We start from the raw sequence: 14,229 nt of genomic DNA, 5'->3' as shown, positions 1-14,229 counted from the left end.
CCGCTCCACCATTTCCACTCACTCCCAGCCAGTGGGGACAGGCAGAATCATGGGTTCCCTAGGCCAGCTGAAGCCACCCCCGACCTGGCCTGGCCTGGCTATTGGGTGGCCCTTGTGTTCTCTGGAGCCCTGGTGGCCAGTACAGCCGGCAGCCACAGACGCTCAGTGAGAATTTCAGTGTGGCTGACCTGAGCTGGGCTGGCCATGCAGGAGAGCGCCCGCTACTTCCTCCATGAGCTCACAACCTGACGTCAGCAGGTGCTTCAAAGAAGTCATTTCCTATGCATGCCTTAAACCATGCCACAAGGGAGATATGATCACTCATTTTACAAATGTGAAAACTAGAGCTTGCTGAGGGTGACCCAAGGTCACACAGCTTGTTCCTGGGGCAAAGTCAGGCTGTCAGTTCAGCTCTGCAGCCCCAGGTCCAGAGCTCTGGCCATGCTGGGTGATGCTCTCCTCCCCTCTTCAGCACTTGCCTTCTGTGACCCTCCTTCCCCTTTAACCTGTTTGTAGGTAAGGGCATGGTGGTGTGCACTCATCCACCCATGCACCCTTCCTTCCTTCTTCCTTCTTGTGTTCTCCCCACCCTTCCATCCATCCACCCATCCATGCATTTATCCCTCCAGGCAGTACTTCCTGACAGGTCCCTTCCTGACAGGGTACCTCCTGGATGAGGCAAGAAGGAAATATTCCCCATATTCAACGAGGTGAGGAAGCAAGGCAGGCCACACGGTGCAAAAATGTGCCTTCAGACACTCAGTACTTTGTAGCCGAGATGAATTGGCAGGCATCGCAGCAGTCAGGCTTCTGGTGCTTCTTGGAGAGGGCTAGAGAGGAGCACTTGATGGACAGGAGGCCCTGGAGAGCCAGAGAATGTGCACCCTCTCCCAGAAAGCTCTGCAGCAGAAACAGAAAACTCAGATGCGCCAAGGGGCCAGGCCAGGGCTAGAGCCTATGACGGGGGTAGTTTTCCAGGCTCTTTTCTTTCTTTCCTTCCTTCCTTCTTTCCTTCCTTCCTTCTTTCTTTTTTCTTTCTTTCTTTTCTTTTCTTTCTTTCCCTTTCTTTCTTTCTTTCCTTCCTTCTTTCTTTCCTTCTTTCTCTTCTTCTTCTTCCTCCTTCTCCTCCTCCTCCTTCTCCTTCTTCTCCTTTTCCCTTCTTCTCCTTTTCCCTTCTTCTCCTTTTCCCTTCTCCCTTCCTCTTCTTCTGTTTCTCCTCCTCCTCTTCTTTCTTCTTCTTTTTCTTCTTCCTCTTCTTCTCCTTCTCCTCCTCCTTCTCCTTTCTTCCTCTTCATCTTTCTTCCTCCTCCTCCTCCTTCTTCCTCCTCTTCCTCCTCTTCCTCTTCCTCTTCTCCTTCTCCTTCTAGAGGAGCAAGAATCTGGATTATTATGTGAAATTAGCTCGAGACTCAATGAAGCAATTTCTACACGCTGCATAAACACGTTGTCTTTATGCTGAGTGACTCCCCCTGGGCCACTAGATTTCAGCCCCTGCCTTGAATTCCTCTCTGGTGCTTTCTAAGCAGAGGCTTGTCCTAGGGGTCCACCACCTCTACCCCTGCTCCAGGCCTCCAGAGTGAGAACCAAATGCCACCCAGGCAGACAGTTTCCCGGGTACGCGGTGAAGCCTTGGGGAAAGGTTGCTGCCAGCTACAGGCTGGTTCTAGGACTCTCCCGGGAGGTTAATAGAGAGAACTTCCTGTAGCAGGCACAGGTGCCTTTGCCTTACAGCCCCTGCCCAAGGCTTGGGTGACACTGCAGCCCTCCACGCAGTTGCTTCTAGGGTGAAACGTTCCACTCCCCTCCAACCCCGGCTTGGGTTCCTTCTCTGTCTCTCCACAATCTCCCTGTGACTGTGGGAGGGACACCCCAAGGCCCATGGGATGTGCTTGACTCCTCATTCCCCGGACCAGTCCTTTGCAACCCCTGGCTCCCCTGTCTACTTCCTGAGATCCTTCTGTGAGGAAAACAATCCATGATAACTTTATAAACAGACATCAAAACCAGGGTTTCCTGGGTTTTACGAGGGCAAGAGGGCCGGGTTTGCTCAGGGGCGCCCCCTGGCGGTGCCTCATCCCCCACCGGCCCTGCTGGGCTGGGGGAACCACGGTGGGAGGCAGCGGCTCCCAACCTGCTCTGTCTCAGGACCCAGTTACTCTCTGCAAAATGACTGAGCACCCTAAAGAGTTGTTGCTTATACAGGTTATAGATCTATACCTGTAGCATTAGAAATTGGAACAAAATTTTAAAATGTTTATTAATTCCTTTAATGTAATTATCAGCCCATTACACATTTGAATATAAATAATATTCTATGCAAATTAGTTGCATTCTCCAAAAGTAAAAACATTTAGTGGCAAGAGCACTGTCCTTTTACATTTTTGTACATTTCTTTAACAACTGGCTTCACAGACCACAGGCGGGACCTTCGAATCTGCCTCCGAGTTCCATCAGTCCCGATGTCACACGTCACGTAGTCTCTGGAAAACTCGTCTGTCACCTTATGAGAGAATGAGGGCAAAAAAGGCAAATGACATCTGAATGTTACTAAAAAAAAAATGACTTTTGGACCCCAGGGGGTCCCCTGACTGTGCTCTGAGAACTGCTGGTTGGTGTAAGGGTAAGATCGTGATCACTGTGGCCAGATAGACTTATGGGGGTGCCAGAGTCTAGGCCAAGTCTGTGGAGGACATGGGGGATGTAGAGGGCTCAGACCTCAGAGCTACTGGTGCAGTGGGAATCAGGATCCCTCCCGCCAAGCAAGCTAGGTGAGCTCTTCTGGGCCCTGAGGCCAGATTCTGACGACACCTTGGCTCCTGCGCTCATGAGCCTCATCTGTAAAATGGGATGAGAGCAATTCCTCCCTCCCTGGGCGGAGATGCTGCTTGAAACTCAGAATCCCCATGCAACGAGGCCTTGTGATGCCATAGCTGATGAGGCTCAGCCCCAGCCACACACCTTGAGATGTTAAAACAGCCTCAAAGCTCATCTTCAGCTGTTCAGTGGCTGGTGAATTGATTAACTTATTGAACGGTTAAGTGCTTACCACGTTCTAGAAGTTCTGGGGAAGTGCCTGGCCCCTGGGAATCATGGCTGGCTCCCAGGGGTTTGGATTTGCTGTGGGGTATCTCCATCGGCCCTCAGGGGTATTCCTGATGCTCTCTGGATTTCCTTCTGCTTTCTCTGCCAGGGGGCATTTTCAGCTCTCCCTGCAGATTTTCAGCCTGCGCCCTGTGTGTGTTTTCCCCATCTGCAAAGCGCTCTGATTTGCTCTGTGGCAGGCATTTCTATGAGCTGAGGAAGCTGTCCCCGTCTGTTCTGCAAGCGTGTCCCACCTGGGATGAAAAGGAACCCCCGGCGGCTGTGGAGGGGAGGGTTCCACTGTTCTCGGGGAGTGGTTGCACCCACTCTGTGAAGGCACGCCGCTGCCCACTTCCTCTGGGGGACGAGGTGCGCCGGACTCTCTACAGGAGGAGCCCCTGGACCTATGACCTAGAGATGGGAGGGCTCCTACCTGTTCTCTGGTAGGAGAGAAAGACTCAGCCTCTCTGGAGGTTCCCCCACCTGCTCTGTTTAAACAAGTGTATCTTCTTGGTGGTGTTGTGGCAGGGGAGCAGGGGCGGTGTTGTCCAGCAGGGATGTGAGGGTGCTCCCACAGCTGGGGGTGGTCCCACCCCGTGAGGCCATGCATGGAGAAGGTGCTGCCCATCAGCACTAAGTTACTGGTCATGGGAGAAGGACTGGTCCTTCCCTCAAACCCACAGTGTCACAAGGAGGCAGGAAGGATGGTGCCTAAACGGGGAGCACTGCTGCCCCCTCGTCCCACACCAACCTCAAGGCGAATAACCTTGCACATCTGCGGACAGTAGGCCAGTCAAGGGCTTTTGCCTCGACTGACACATTGAAGCCTTTTGTCAGATTCAAGGTCAACAGAAATAATTTTTCCTTCCCTCCCTCCCTCCCTTCCTTCCTTCCTCTCTCTCTCTCTCCCCCTCCCTCCCTCCCTCCTTTCTTTTTTAGATGTAGTTTCGTGCTCTTATTGCCCAGGCTGGAGTGCAATGGCACAATCTTGGCTCACCAAAACCTCCACCTCCTGGGTTCAAGTGATTTTCCTGCCTCAGCCTCCAGAGTAGCTGGGATTACAGGCATGCGCCACCACACCCGGCTAATTTTGTATTTTTAGTAGCGACGGGGTTTCTCCATGTTGGTCAGGCTGGTCTCGAACTCCTGACCTCAGGTGATCCACCCACCTCGGCCTCTCAAAATGCTGGGATTACAGGTGTGAGCCACTGCTCCTGGCCAATTTTTCTTGTTTTATGAGGGAGGAAAGTGAGGCTCAAAGAAGGACCCTGACTTGCTAGAACCTCACAGTTCACAGGTCACTGTGACTAGAATTGAGTTTTATCTGGCAGGCAATGGGAAGCCATTGAAGAATTTTGAGCAGGGGAGTGATATAGCCAGGCTACTTTCTAGAAGATAACTCTGGGGGTGAACAGTCACCCAAGGGAGAAATCAGGGCAGAGGAGGCGCAGTGGGGGTGCAGCTCCCCCTGCCCCTCTGGCTGCCCTGTCCTTGCTCTGTGCACGGGACCCAGGAGACCAGCCAGTGCAGCCCTGAGTTGTGTCTGATTTCCCCCAGGCTGTGTGGCCTGCGCATCCTGCAGCCTTACGCCGAGAGGATCCCCGTGGTGGCCACGGCCGGCATCACCATCAATTTCACCTCCCAGATCTCCCTCACAGGGCCTGGTGTGCGGGTGCACTATGGCTTGTACAACCAGTCGGACCGTGAGTATGGGCAGCCGGGGGAACCCCCTGCAGTGACTCCCTGCCTCTTGGCCATCCCTGGAACCACCAAGGGGGCTGTAGGCAGCTGCTTATGAGGCCGAACAAAAGGAGAGAGAGAGAGAGAGAGACAGAGAGAGAGTGTGTTTGTGCTTGCACAAATTTATGCAGCTTTGTGTGTGCCCACGTGTGCAAGGCAGCCACACGGGTTTGCAAGAATACACACTCATACATAGCCTGTGCGTGTGTCTGGATATGTATGTGTGTTCTGTGCGTGTGTCTGGATATGTATGTCTGCTTGGAATGTGTACACGGGTGCCCAGGAACACATGGTGCCTGTCCATGTGTGTGTGAGTGAACAGGTGCATTCATGTCTTTGTGCGCCTCCGGGGCTATGCATGGCCTAACGGCGCCCTCCCTGCCTCCACGGTCCCCTGTGGTTTCGCAGCCTGCCCTGGAGAGTTCCTCTGCTCTGTGAACGGACTCTGTGTCCCTGCCTGTGATGGGGTCAAGGACTGCCCCAACGGCCTGGATGAGAGAAACTGCGGTGAGCAACCCGCCCGCGCATCCCTCCTCTCCCCGCCAATCCCTCCTCCCTCCTCACCTTCCCTGCTCTGAGCTGAGTGGAGACCCCACTCCTACATGTAGCTTCCATTATCAACACCCAGGAAGTGGGGTTCTCTCACTGTGCGGGGGTGGCAAGATGACACCACCTCGTGGGACAGTGGCAGGGACAAGTGGGGAGCCAGGTCTCCTGACTTCCAGCTCAGGGCTATCACCCCCACCCCTGTCCCAGCCAGCCTTCCAAGAAGGAACAGAATGGGTGAGGGAGATGTCCCCCTCCTCTGCCCTGTCAAAGGTTTAAATATGTGGGAAGAGGGAAGCAAGATGTTCATGGCCGGGGGGATGATCCTGCCACGGTGCTGGGGGAGGTGCCTGATATTCGGAAACTGAACATCTGGCTTCAAGTTCTGGCTCAGCCAAGTGACCTTGGACAAGTCACCTCATCTGTTTCCACCAATGAAATGGGGTATCTCACAGGGTTGCTGTGAAACTTTGGGTGTAAAGTAGCAGAGAAAGAGGCCGGGCGCAGTGGCTCACGCCTGTAATCCCAGCACTTTGGGAGGCCGAGTAGAGCGGATCAACTGAGGTCAGGAGTTCAAGATCAGCCTGGTCAACATGGTGAAACCCTATCTCTACAAAAAGTACAATAATTAGCTGGGTGTAGTGGCAGGAGCCTGCAATCCCAGCTACTTGGGAGTCTGAGGCAGGAGAATCGCTTGAACCTGGGAGGTTGCAGTGAGATTGTGCCATTGCACTCCAGCCTTCATGACAAGAGTGAGATTCCGTCTCAAAAAAATAATAATAATAAAATAAAATAAAATTAAATTAAAATAAAGTAGCAGCGAGAGATTTGTGATCGGTAATGTGCAATACAGCACACCTTCTACAGGCATCGCCAAGCCCCAGCTGGCTCCTCTGGCTTCCTCCCACCTGTCCCCTCTCTGTATCTCCACACAGTTTGCAGAGCCACATTCCAGTGCCAAGAGGACAGCACGTGCATCTCACTGCTTAAGGTCTGTGACGGGCAGCCTGACTGTCTCAACGGCAGCGATGAAGAGCGGTGCCAGGAAGGTAGGGCAGGGCCTGGCTGAGTGTCTGGAGGGACACCAAAGGCAGTCTAGGCCTGCTACATGCTTCAGCAAAGGTTTCTAGCTTCTTGTCCCAACACCCACCAACCCCTCTGTATTTACACCTGTATATCTATCCATCCATCCATCCATCCATCCATCCATCCATCCATCTATCTTCTGGTCTCCAATCACCCTGTCTGTCCATCGATTCATACAGCTACCCATTTATCCATGCATCTACTGACCTTTGCAACCACTGATCTTCCTATCATCAAACTGTCAATCTACTCACTTATTAGTTTGGCTGACTACCTGCCTGTAATGGCCACTGTTCCATCCATCTGTCCATCCATCCATCCATCATCCATCCATCATCCATCCATCATCCATTCATCCATCCATCCACCCATCCATCATCCACCCATCCATCCATCCATCCATCATCCATCCATCATCCATCCATCCACCCATCCATCATCCATCCATCCATTCATCCATCAATCTATCCATCATCCATCCATCCATCCATCCATCCATCCATCCATCATCCATCCATCCATCCATCATCCATCCATCCATCCATCCATCATCCATCCATCCATCATCCATCCATCCATCTACCCATCCATCCATCCATCCATCCATCCATCCATCCATCCATCCACCCATCCACCTACCCATCCACTGATCTCCCTAGCACCCTGTCTATCCACTGGTCCTTACATCCACACATTTATCCAACCTTCTAGCTGTCTGTCAGTCTCCCTAATGGACCACCACTCCACCCATTGGCTTTTCTGCTCAATCTTCTGTCTGGGTCTATTTATCCATCCATCCATCTACCCACCCAACTGACCAACTGACCATCACTTGCAGACTATCCAGCAATAGGCAAGGTGCAGTGAGGAAGTGGGAATAAAACAGCAGAGATGCGGCCCCTGCCTTCCAAGGCTTATCTGTTAGGACGATACGATGAGTGACTCTCCTGCCGTGTAGGCAGATTGTGGGGCAGGGAGGAGGTCAGACATGAAAAGCTTCCTGGAGGAGGTAGGCGTTTGGCCCTTGGTGAGAGCTAAAACTTAAATGGGCAGGAGGAAAGGAGAGCGGCAAAGACCAAGTGGTGGAGTGGAAAGTTCTTTACAGTGAAGAGCAGGGAGGAAAAGGTGGCAACCGGGCAGGGCCAGAGCCTGGGAGACTGCCAGGCTAGGTGGGGACTCTGGTCTGAAAGTGGAGGCATAGTTCTGCTTTGAAGTTCCACACCAGAGGGGGAGGCATGATCTTGTGGTCAGGAGCTCCAGTCTGAGAATGGAGACACTGCTTTGCACGCAACAGACCAGTCTCAGTGGAGGGGCTGGGGGTGCGGGGGACATGGCCTGCTTTTAGGAAACCCTAAAGGAGACTCAGGAAAAGACTCTCCAGTCACCTCCTGGATCTTCTGGCTCCATCGTTCCTGCACCCTACTTTGGAAGTCTCCTTTGGGGCTCAGAGACCCACCTTCTGTGCCCTGTCCCCATCCCCTCTGTCCCAGGGGTGCCCTGCGGGACATTCACCTTCCAGTGTGAGGACCAGAGCTGCGTGAAGAAGCCCAACCCACAGTGTGATGGGCGGCCCGACTGCAGGGACGGCTCAGACGAGCAGCACTGTGGTGAGCCCTGCCCGGCTGCCTGGGGCCCTGGAGCTTGGGAGGGAGGGGGGTGCCCACAGCAGGACGCTGGAGGGAAATCTCACCCCGTTCCCTGGTCTCTCTCTATCCCACCCTCTGCCCCCTCACACCTGGGTCTTTATGATCTCTCCCCCTCCATTGTTCTCCTGTTCTCTGTCTCTCCATCTCTTTCCTTTGCCCTTCCTCTCTGTTTGTCTGCTTCTCCCCTTCCCCTCCTCCTCTGTCCACCCCACCACCTGCCCCCCATCCCCAGACTGTGGCCTCCAGGGCCCCTCCAGTCGCATTGTTGGTGGGGCCGTGTCCTCCGAGGGTGAGTGGCCATGGCAGGCCAGCCTCCAGGTTCGGGGTCGACACATCTGTGGGGGCGCCCTCATCGCTGACCGCTGGGTGATAACAGCTGCCCATTGCTTCCAGGAGGACAGGTAAGGGGGAGGGTGTGGGGGCCTAGGCCATAAGAGGCAAGGGCAGGGAAGGCTGGGTGGGCGGTGCACTGTGTCTGAGCTCTTTGCAGATAGAGGGAAGGGTGGTGAACCCCTCAGACAGGCTACTGTGATGTGGGTTCTAGTTCTGGCTCCACCAGGACCTACTGGGTCCCTGGACACATTGTTCTACCTCTCTGCCATCTACTTTTGGTATCTTGCTTTAAGTTGGGCCAGTGATTCATTCATTCATCTCATTCACTCATTCAGCAACACTTGTTGTGCTCTTACTATGTGCCAGGGGCTATGGTAGATGCTGGGGATACAGTAAAGGACAGAACTGCCCTACCTGGTCATAAGCTATGACACTCCCCCAGGTGTGACATGAAGTAGCAGGGAGCCCCCAGGGGACATCTCATCAGGCCTCATGGCCATCTTTCCCATCTGCTTGGTGGGCTGAAACCTCCCCCAATCCACCCGCAGACAGATCTGGGCTCCAGATCCTGCCCCCAGAACCTGCACAGGGATCCTCTTTTGTGTCCTCTCTGGGGCACAGGTTGCTCTGACCACCTAGCTCTCTTTAACCCCATCCCAGGCTCCGCACTGCCCTCAGGTAGAGAGACCCGAAGGCTGCCCGCCTGCCACGCAGGCAGCTGACTGCGGCAGTCCAATTCCTCCACGGTCAACGCCCACCCCCTCCCCACCAGGACCCACCAACCTCGGGGAACTCAGAGCAGCCTGGGTCCGTAAAGTGCTAAGGAAAAAAGAAATTTGTGTCGAGGGCCTGGCCCTGTGCTACATTTTTTAGATATACGGTCTTACTGGATTCTCTCAAGAACAGTCGAGTAGAAAATGCCGTTCCCATTTTGCAGATGAGGTGGCAGAGGCTTAGAGAGGCACACACATGTCTAGGGAGGGATAAAGCTGGGGCCTGGAACCCAGGCAGGCCGAGGGGGTGAAGGCTGAAAGCTGTACCACCAGCTAGGCGGCCTTCAGGGAGGGAAGGGAGGGCTGGGTGTGGAGGGCACTGTCCCAGGCGGCAGTTGGCTATCCTGAGGGTCCCTGGATGGGGAGAGGCAGCTTCCCCCCACCCCACCCCACCCCACCCCACCCCAGCATGGCCTCCCCGGCGCTGTGGACGGTGTTCCTGGGCAAGGTGTGGCAGAACTCGCGCTGGCCTGGAGAGGTGTCCTTCAAGGTGAGCCGCCTGCTCCTGCACCCGTATCACGAAGAGGACAGCCACGACTACGACGTGGCGCTGTTGCAGCTCGACCACCCGGTGGTGCGCTCGGCCGCCGTGCGTCCCGTCTGCCTGCCCGCGCGCTCCCACTTCTTCGAACCCGGCCTGCACTGCTGGATCACTGGCTGGGGCGCCCTGCGCGAAGGCGGTAAGCGGCCGGCACGTAGGGCGGGAGGCGGAGGGAGACCGTGCGGAGCCGCTTCGCCACACCCGGCCTGGAGAAGGGCGGGGCTGGGGGGTCCCGGGGCTCCACCCCACAGGCCCTTTACTCCTGGGATTCAAATTGGGCTGAATTTTACGGTACAAAACCACCCTTTAATGCGGCCCATAGGCCCCCGCCCCTGCCCTCCTAGCTCTTCCCTTCATTCTGGAAGGGCATTATGTGTGGGGCAAAGGGGCAGGTCGGGGGGGCCACTGCCCACGTGCAAGCTCCACCTGCTGCTCCTTGGCCTGCAAGGGCGGAGGCTCTTAATTATTAGCACTTTCCACATCCAGGCTGAATTTTAGGGGAACATGACTTCACGTAATCCATCCAATAGCCCTGGGGCGGATGCTGTGGCCCCATTTTATGGATGGAGAAACCAAGGCTCCACACACAGCCAGAAAGGACTGGAGCAGAGATTAGAACCCAGGACTGGCTGCCTCCAGAGCCCCCGCTCTTCCTGCTACTGCTCTCAGAAACAGGGTCTCTCCCCTTTCTACCTTCACTAACCAGAGCTGGCTGTCCCTGGTGGCCACCGTACAGTTTTGGGGACACAGACCCAGGTGGCAAACCTACAGACATGCCCTGCAGCCTTAGTGTTGGTGGCTTCACAAATGTGTACAGTGACTTACAATCTGGAGGCAGGCAGGGCTGCAGAGATATTTTAAGGATGGGAAAACTGAGGCTCAGAGGAACAGTGACTTACCCAAGGGGATGGCAGAGGTCATGGCAAAGCAAAGGCTGGTTCATTCACTATTCCTTCACTCATTCAGTCACTCAATGACACTTTCTGAGCACCAGCTATGTACCAGGTATGGGGTTAAGGGAAGGGTACATCAGGATGGAGAGAGAACATTCTCGGGGGAGACAGACAGTGATAAGGGCTGGCATGGATGGGGAGGTGTAGGGACAGTGGAGACACAGAGGAGGCTCCTGCCTAGGTAGGGTCAAGGGAGGCTTCTAGGGGAGGGTTGTTTAAGCTGAGGCCTGGAAGATGAGTTGGCAACATCCAGACAAAGGGAAAAGACATTCAGGTGAAGACACAGGTGCCAAGACAGGAAGACCTGAGAACATCCGCAGCCTGCCAGAGGGGCCAAGGTGGGGGGCAGGTGTGCCTGGGCAAGGAGCAGCCAGTGTAAGGATCTTGGGCCAGGAGTTCTCCCTCCTACCTGCACCTTAGAACCATGCGTGGTTCAAGAAAAACCCTTGTATCAAGGCTTCCCAGGGGACTGTGATATGCTGCCCTCCTGGAGAAGCACTGGGGTGGACTGCAGAGTTGGGGCTCTGCAGAGTTGTAAGGAAACGGTGAAGGGGTCAGATGTGGGCTTTGGAAACATCCCCAGGTGCTATAACATAGCAGCGAAGAGCCAGCCAGAGCCCAGAGGTGCCTGAACAGACAGAGGTGGGGGACAAGACGCTGGAGTAAGACACTCATCCACACGGGCTTCTTTTTTTTTTAAGATGAAGTTTCACTCTTGTTGCCCAGGCTGGAGTGCAATGGTATGATCTTGGCTCACTACAACCTCTGCCTCCTGGGTTCAAGCGATTCTCCTGCCTCAACCTCCTGAGTAACTGGGATTACAGGCATGCACCACCACACACAGCTAATTTTGTATTTTTAGTAGAGACAGGGTTTCTCCATGTTGGTCAGGCTGGTCTTGAACTCTTGACCTCAGGTGATCTGTCCGCCTTGGCCACCCAAAGTGCTGGGATTACAGGCATGAGCCACTTCGCCTGGCTCTCCACATGGGCTTTGGTCAGGGGCTCTGTCTCCATGAACCCCACAGAGAAAGAGCTAGAATAAAGTGACAGGGAGGCAGAGGGGCAGGTGCAACCCCAGCAGAGGTAAGGGTGGGCAGAGCAGGAGAGAAGCAGGCTCCTGAGATGCAAAGGAGCGTTAGGGAGAACAGGTGCTCCAGGTTCCTTAGATCTCACTTCTGCCCTTGACCACGGACAGGCCCCACCAGCAATGCTCTGCAGAAAGTGGACGTGCAGTTGATCCCACAGGACCTGTGCAGCGAGGCCTATCGCTACCAGGTGACGCCACGCATGCTGTGTGCCGGCTACCGCAAGGGCAAGAAGGATGCCTGCCAGGTGAGTACCCCCAGTGTGGGAGGGAGAAAGCAGAAAGGATGCTGCTCACATCATCAGGGGCTGGCCCTATGCTCACATCAGCCTGCTGAAGCCTCCCATCCTCCCAGAAAGGTGGCGATGGCCGCCCTCACTTTACAGAAGAGGAGACTGGGGGTTGGAAGGGTTGAGGAGCTTGCCCAAGGTTGCAGAGCCATGGATCAGAAGAGATGCTGTGACGGGCAGGTGTTAGGCTCAAACCCAGTTCTGCTCCTTGCCCATCACAAGGCACTAGGCCCAGGGTCCCACAGTGAGGTGGATGCAAGGAAGAAGAAAGGCGTGTCAGCCACAGAAGGGCGGCGGAGGCAGAGTGGGGGTGTGGGGACACAGCCGCAGTTCCAGGAGGGCCCAGGCTGGCTGGAGGACAAAGAGGGTTGGCTTGGACTCTCTCCATTTAGCAGGCGAGGAAAAAGCAGAGCTTTAAGACTGAACGTGAGTCTCTGGCACCCAGTCAATTCCCAACAGTCAGGACTTAATCCCCATGGCCCCTCGCCTGGAAAGGGGGTGCCCTTACCCTGCTTCAGTCCTTTCTCCTTTCCCCCTTTCAGGGTGACTCGGGTGGTCCGCTGGTATGCAAGGCACTCAGTGGCCGCTGGTTCCTGGCAGGGCTGGTCAGCTGGGGCCTGGGCTGTGGCCGGCCTAACTACTTCGGCGTCTACACCCGCATCACAGGTGTGATCGGCTGGATCCAGCAAGTGGTAACCTGAGGAACTGCCCCCCTGCAGAGCAGGTCCCACCTCTGGACTCAGAGAGCCCAGGGCAATTGCCAAGCAGGGGGACAAGTATTCTGGGGGGAGGGGGGCGCCAGCAGGCCCTGTGGTGGCAGGAGGTGGCATCTTGTCTTGTCCCTGATGTCTGCTCCAGTGATGGCAGGAGGATGGAGGAGTGCCAGCAGCTGGGGGTCAAGACGTCCCCTGGGGACCCAGGCCCACACCCAGCCCTTCTGCCTCCCGATTCTCTCTCCTCTGTCCCCTTCCTCCACTGCTGCCTATTGCAAGGAAGTGGCTCAGCAGCAAGAATGCTGGCTCTACGTCCCCAGGAGTGTCTGAGCTGTGCCCCACTCTGTACAGAGGCTGCTTGGGCAGCCTTGCCTCTAGAGAGCAGATGCCAGCTTCGGAAGCCCCTGGTCTAACTTGGGATCTGGGAATGGAAGGTGCCCCCATAGGAGGGGACCCTCACAGCCCTGGGGACTGCCAGGTGGGCCGGCTGCCACCGTAAGCCAAAAAAGGTGGGGAAGCCCTGACTCCAAGGTCCTTGCCCCACCCCTGCCTGCCACCTGGCCCCTCACAGCCCAGACCCTCACCGGCAGGTGAGCTCAGCTGCCCTTTGGAATAAAGCTGCCTGATCCAAGCCCCTCTGCTGGAGTTTGAAATGGGGACCCGGGCACCAGCCTCATGCCCTTGACTGAAGCAGTCCCTGCTTCCAGCACAGCCTGTTTGACAAGTGTCCAGAAGGCCAAGGTGGGCTCAGTGGCAGCAGGCGTGGCCACTGAGGGCCACTGAGGGCTGGGACCTCTGGGGGAGCTGCCCAGGTCCTAGGAGAAATGCTGGGAAGGCAATCGTTTGGGGACCCTCAGGTCACAGGGAGGGATGTGAGGAGCAATGGTCTCCTTTTGGAACCTTAAAGGAAACAGGCTCAGAGAGGCGGTTAAGACATCCTCATGGTGGCACTGGGGGTTAGGAGTGGAGGTGGCATAGACTCCGGTCTCCCAGTTCCCCGTCTGCCATGGCCCCCTCCAGCGCGACACTCATTCCCTTTGAATTCTTTGAATCATTGAGTAGGCACTGTGCTGGGGCCACAGGGGTGAAGGACCTGGCTCCTGACCCCAGAAGCAATGGGGATGATCCAGTGGGAAGGGGATGGAGGGGAGCGCAGACCGGGCAAGTCAAGGCAAGCTGCCTGGAGGCTGTGAGACTTGAGCTGAGGTTCAGAGGTAGTCAAGGTGGGAATATCCGGGAGGGATATTCCAGGCAGGGGAAGAGCATGTGCAAAGGCACAGAGTCCCGGAAGAATGAGACACACTAGGACCCAGCAAGCCGAGTGAGTGTTACAACAGAGCTTGAGAGGGGAAGGACTGAAGAATTCAGAGGGGCAAACCGAGGCGGGATAGCAGAGCCTGGAGTTGAGCCAAGGATTTGACCCTGCAAGTTCTGTGGAGCC

The 14,229-nt window shown here is 55.5% G+C and overlaps 1 protein-coding gene across 3 annotated transcripts in view; it reads left to right on the top strand.

Moving 5' to 3' along the window:
- LOC105464499 (transmembrane serine protease 6) overlaps positions 1-13,433 on the top strand; it is a 40,318-nt gene extending 26,885 nt beyond the window's left edge. For all 3 annotated transcript variants that reach the window (XM_011712465.2, XM_011712467.2, XM_071080536.1), the window contains exons 11-18: positions 4,639-4,784; positions 5,230-5,328; positions 6,303-6,416; positions 7,944-8,060; positions 8,332-8,500; positions 9,614-9,885; positions 11,897-12,033; positions 12,618-13,433. In XM_011712465.2, coding sequence (XP_011710767.2) covers positions 4,639-4,784; positions 5,230-5,328; positions 6,303-6,416; positions 7,944-8,060; positions 8,332-8,500; positions 9,614-9,885; positions 11,897-12,033; positions 12,618-12,776 — 1,213 coding nt within the window. In that variant the 3' untranslated portion in view covers positions 12,777-13,433. The remainder of the gene's footprint in view (positions 1-4,638; positions 4,785-5,229; positions 5,329-6,302; positions 6,417-7,943; positions 8,061-8,331; positions 8,501-9,613; positions 9,886-11,896; positions 12,034-12,617) is intronic.
- Positions 13,434-14,229: the final 796 nt, after the last annotated feature.

This window comes from Macaca nemestrina, chromosome 15 (assembly GCF_043159975.1).
Source record: "Macaca nemestrina isolate mMacNem1 chromosome 15, mMacNem.hap1, whole genome shotgun sequence".
Taxonomy (NCBI): Eukaryota; Metazoa; Chordata; class Mammalia; order Primates; family Cercopithecidae; genus Macaca; species Macaca nemestrina.
The sequence above is the reverse complement of the archived record's forward strand: the minus strand, read 5'-3'. Positions and strand labels throughout refer to the sequence as shown.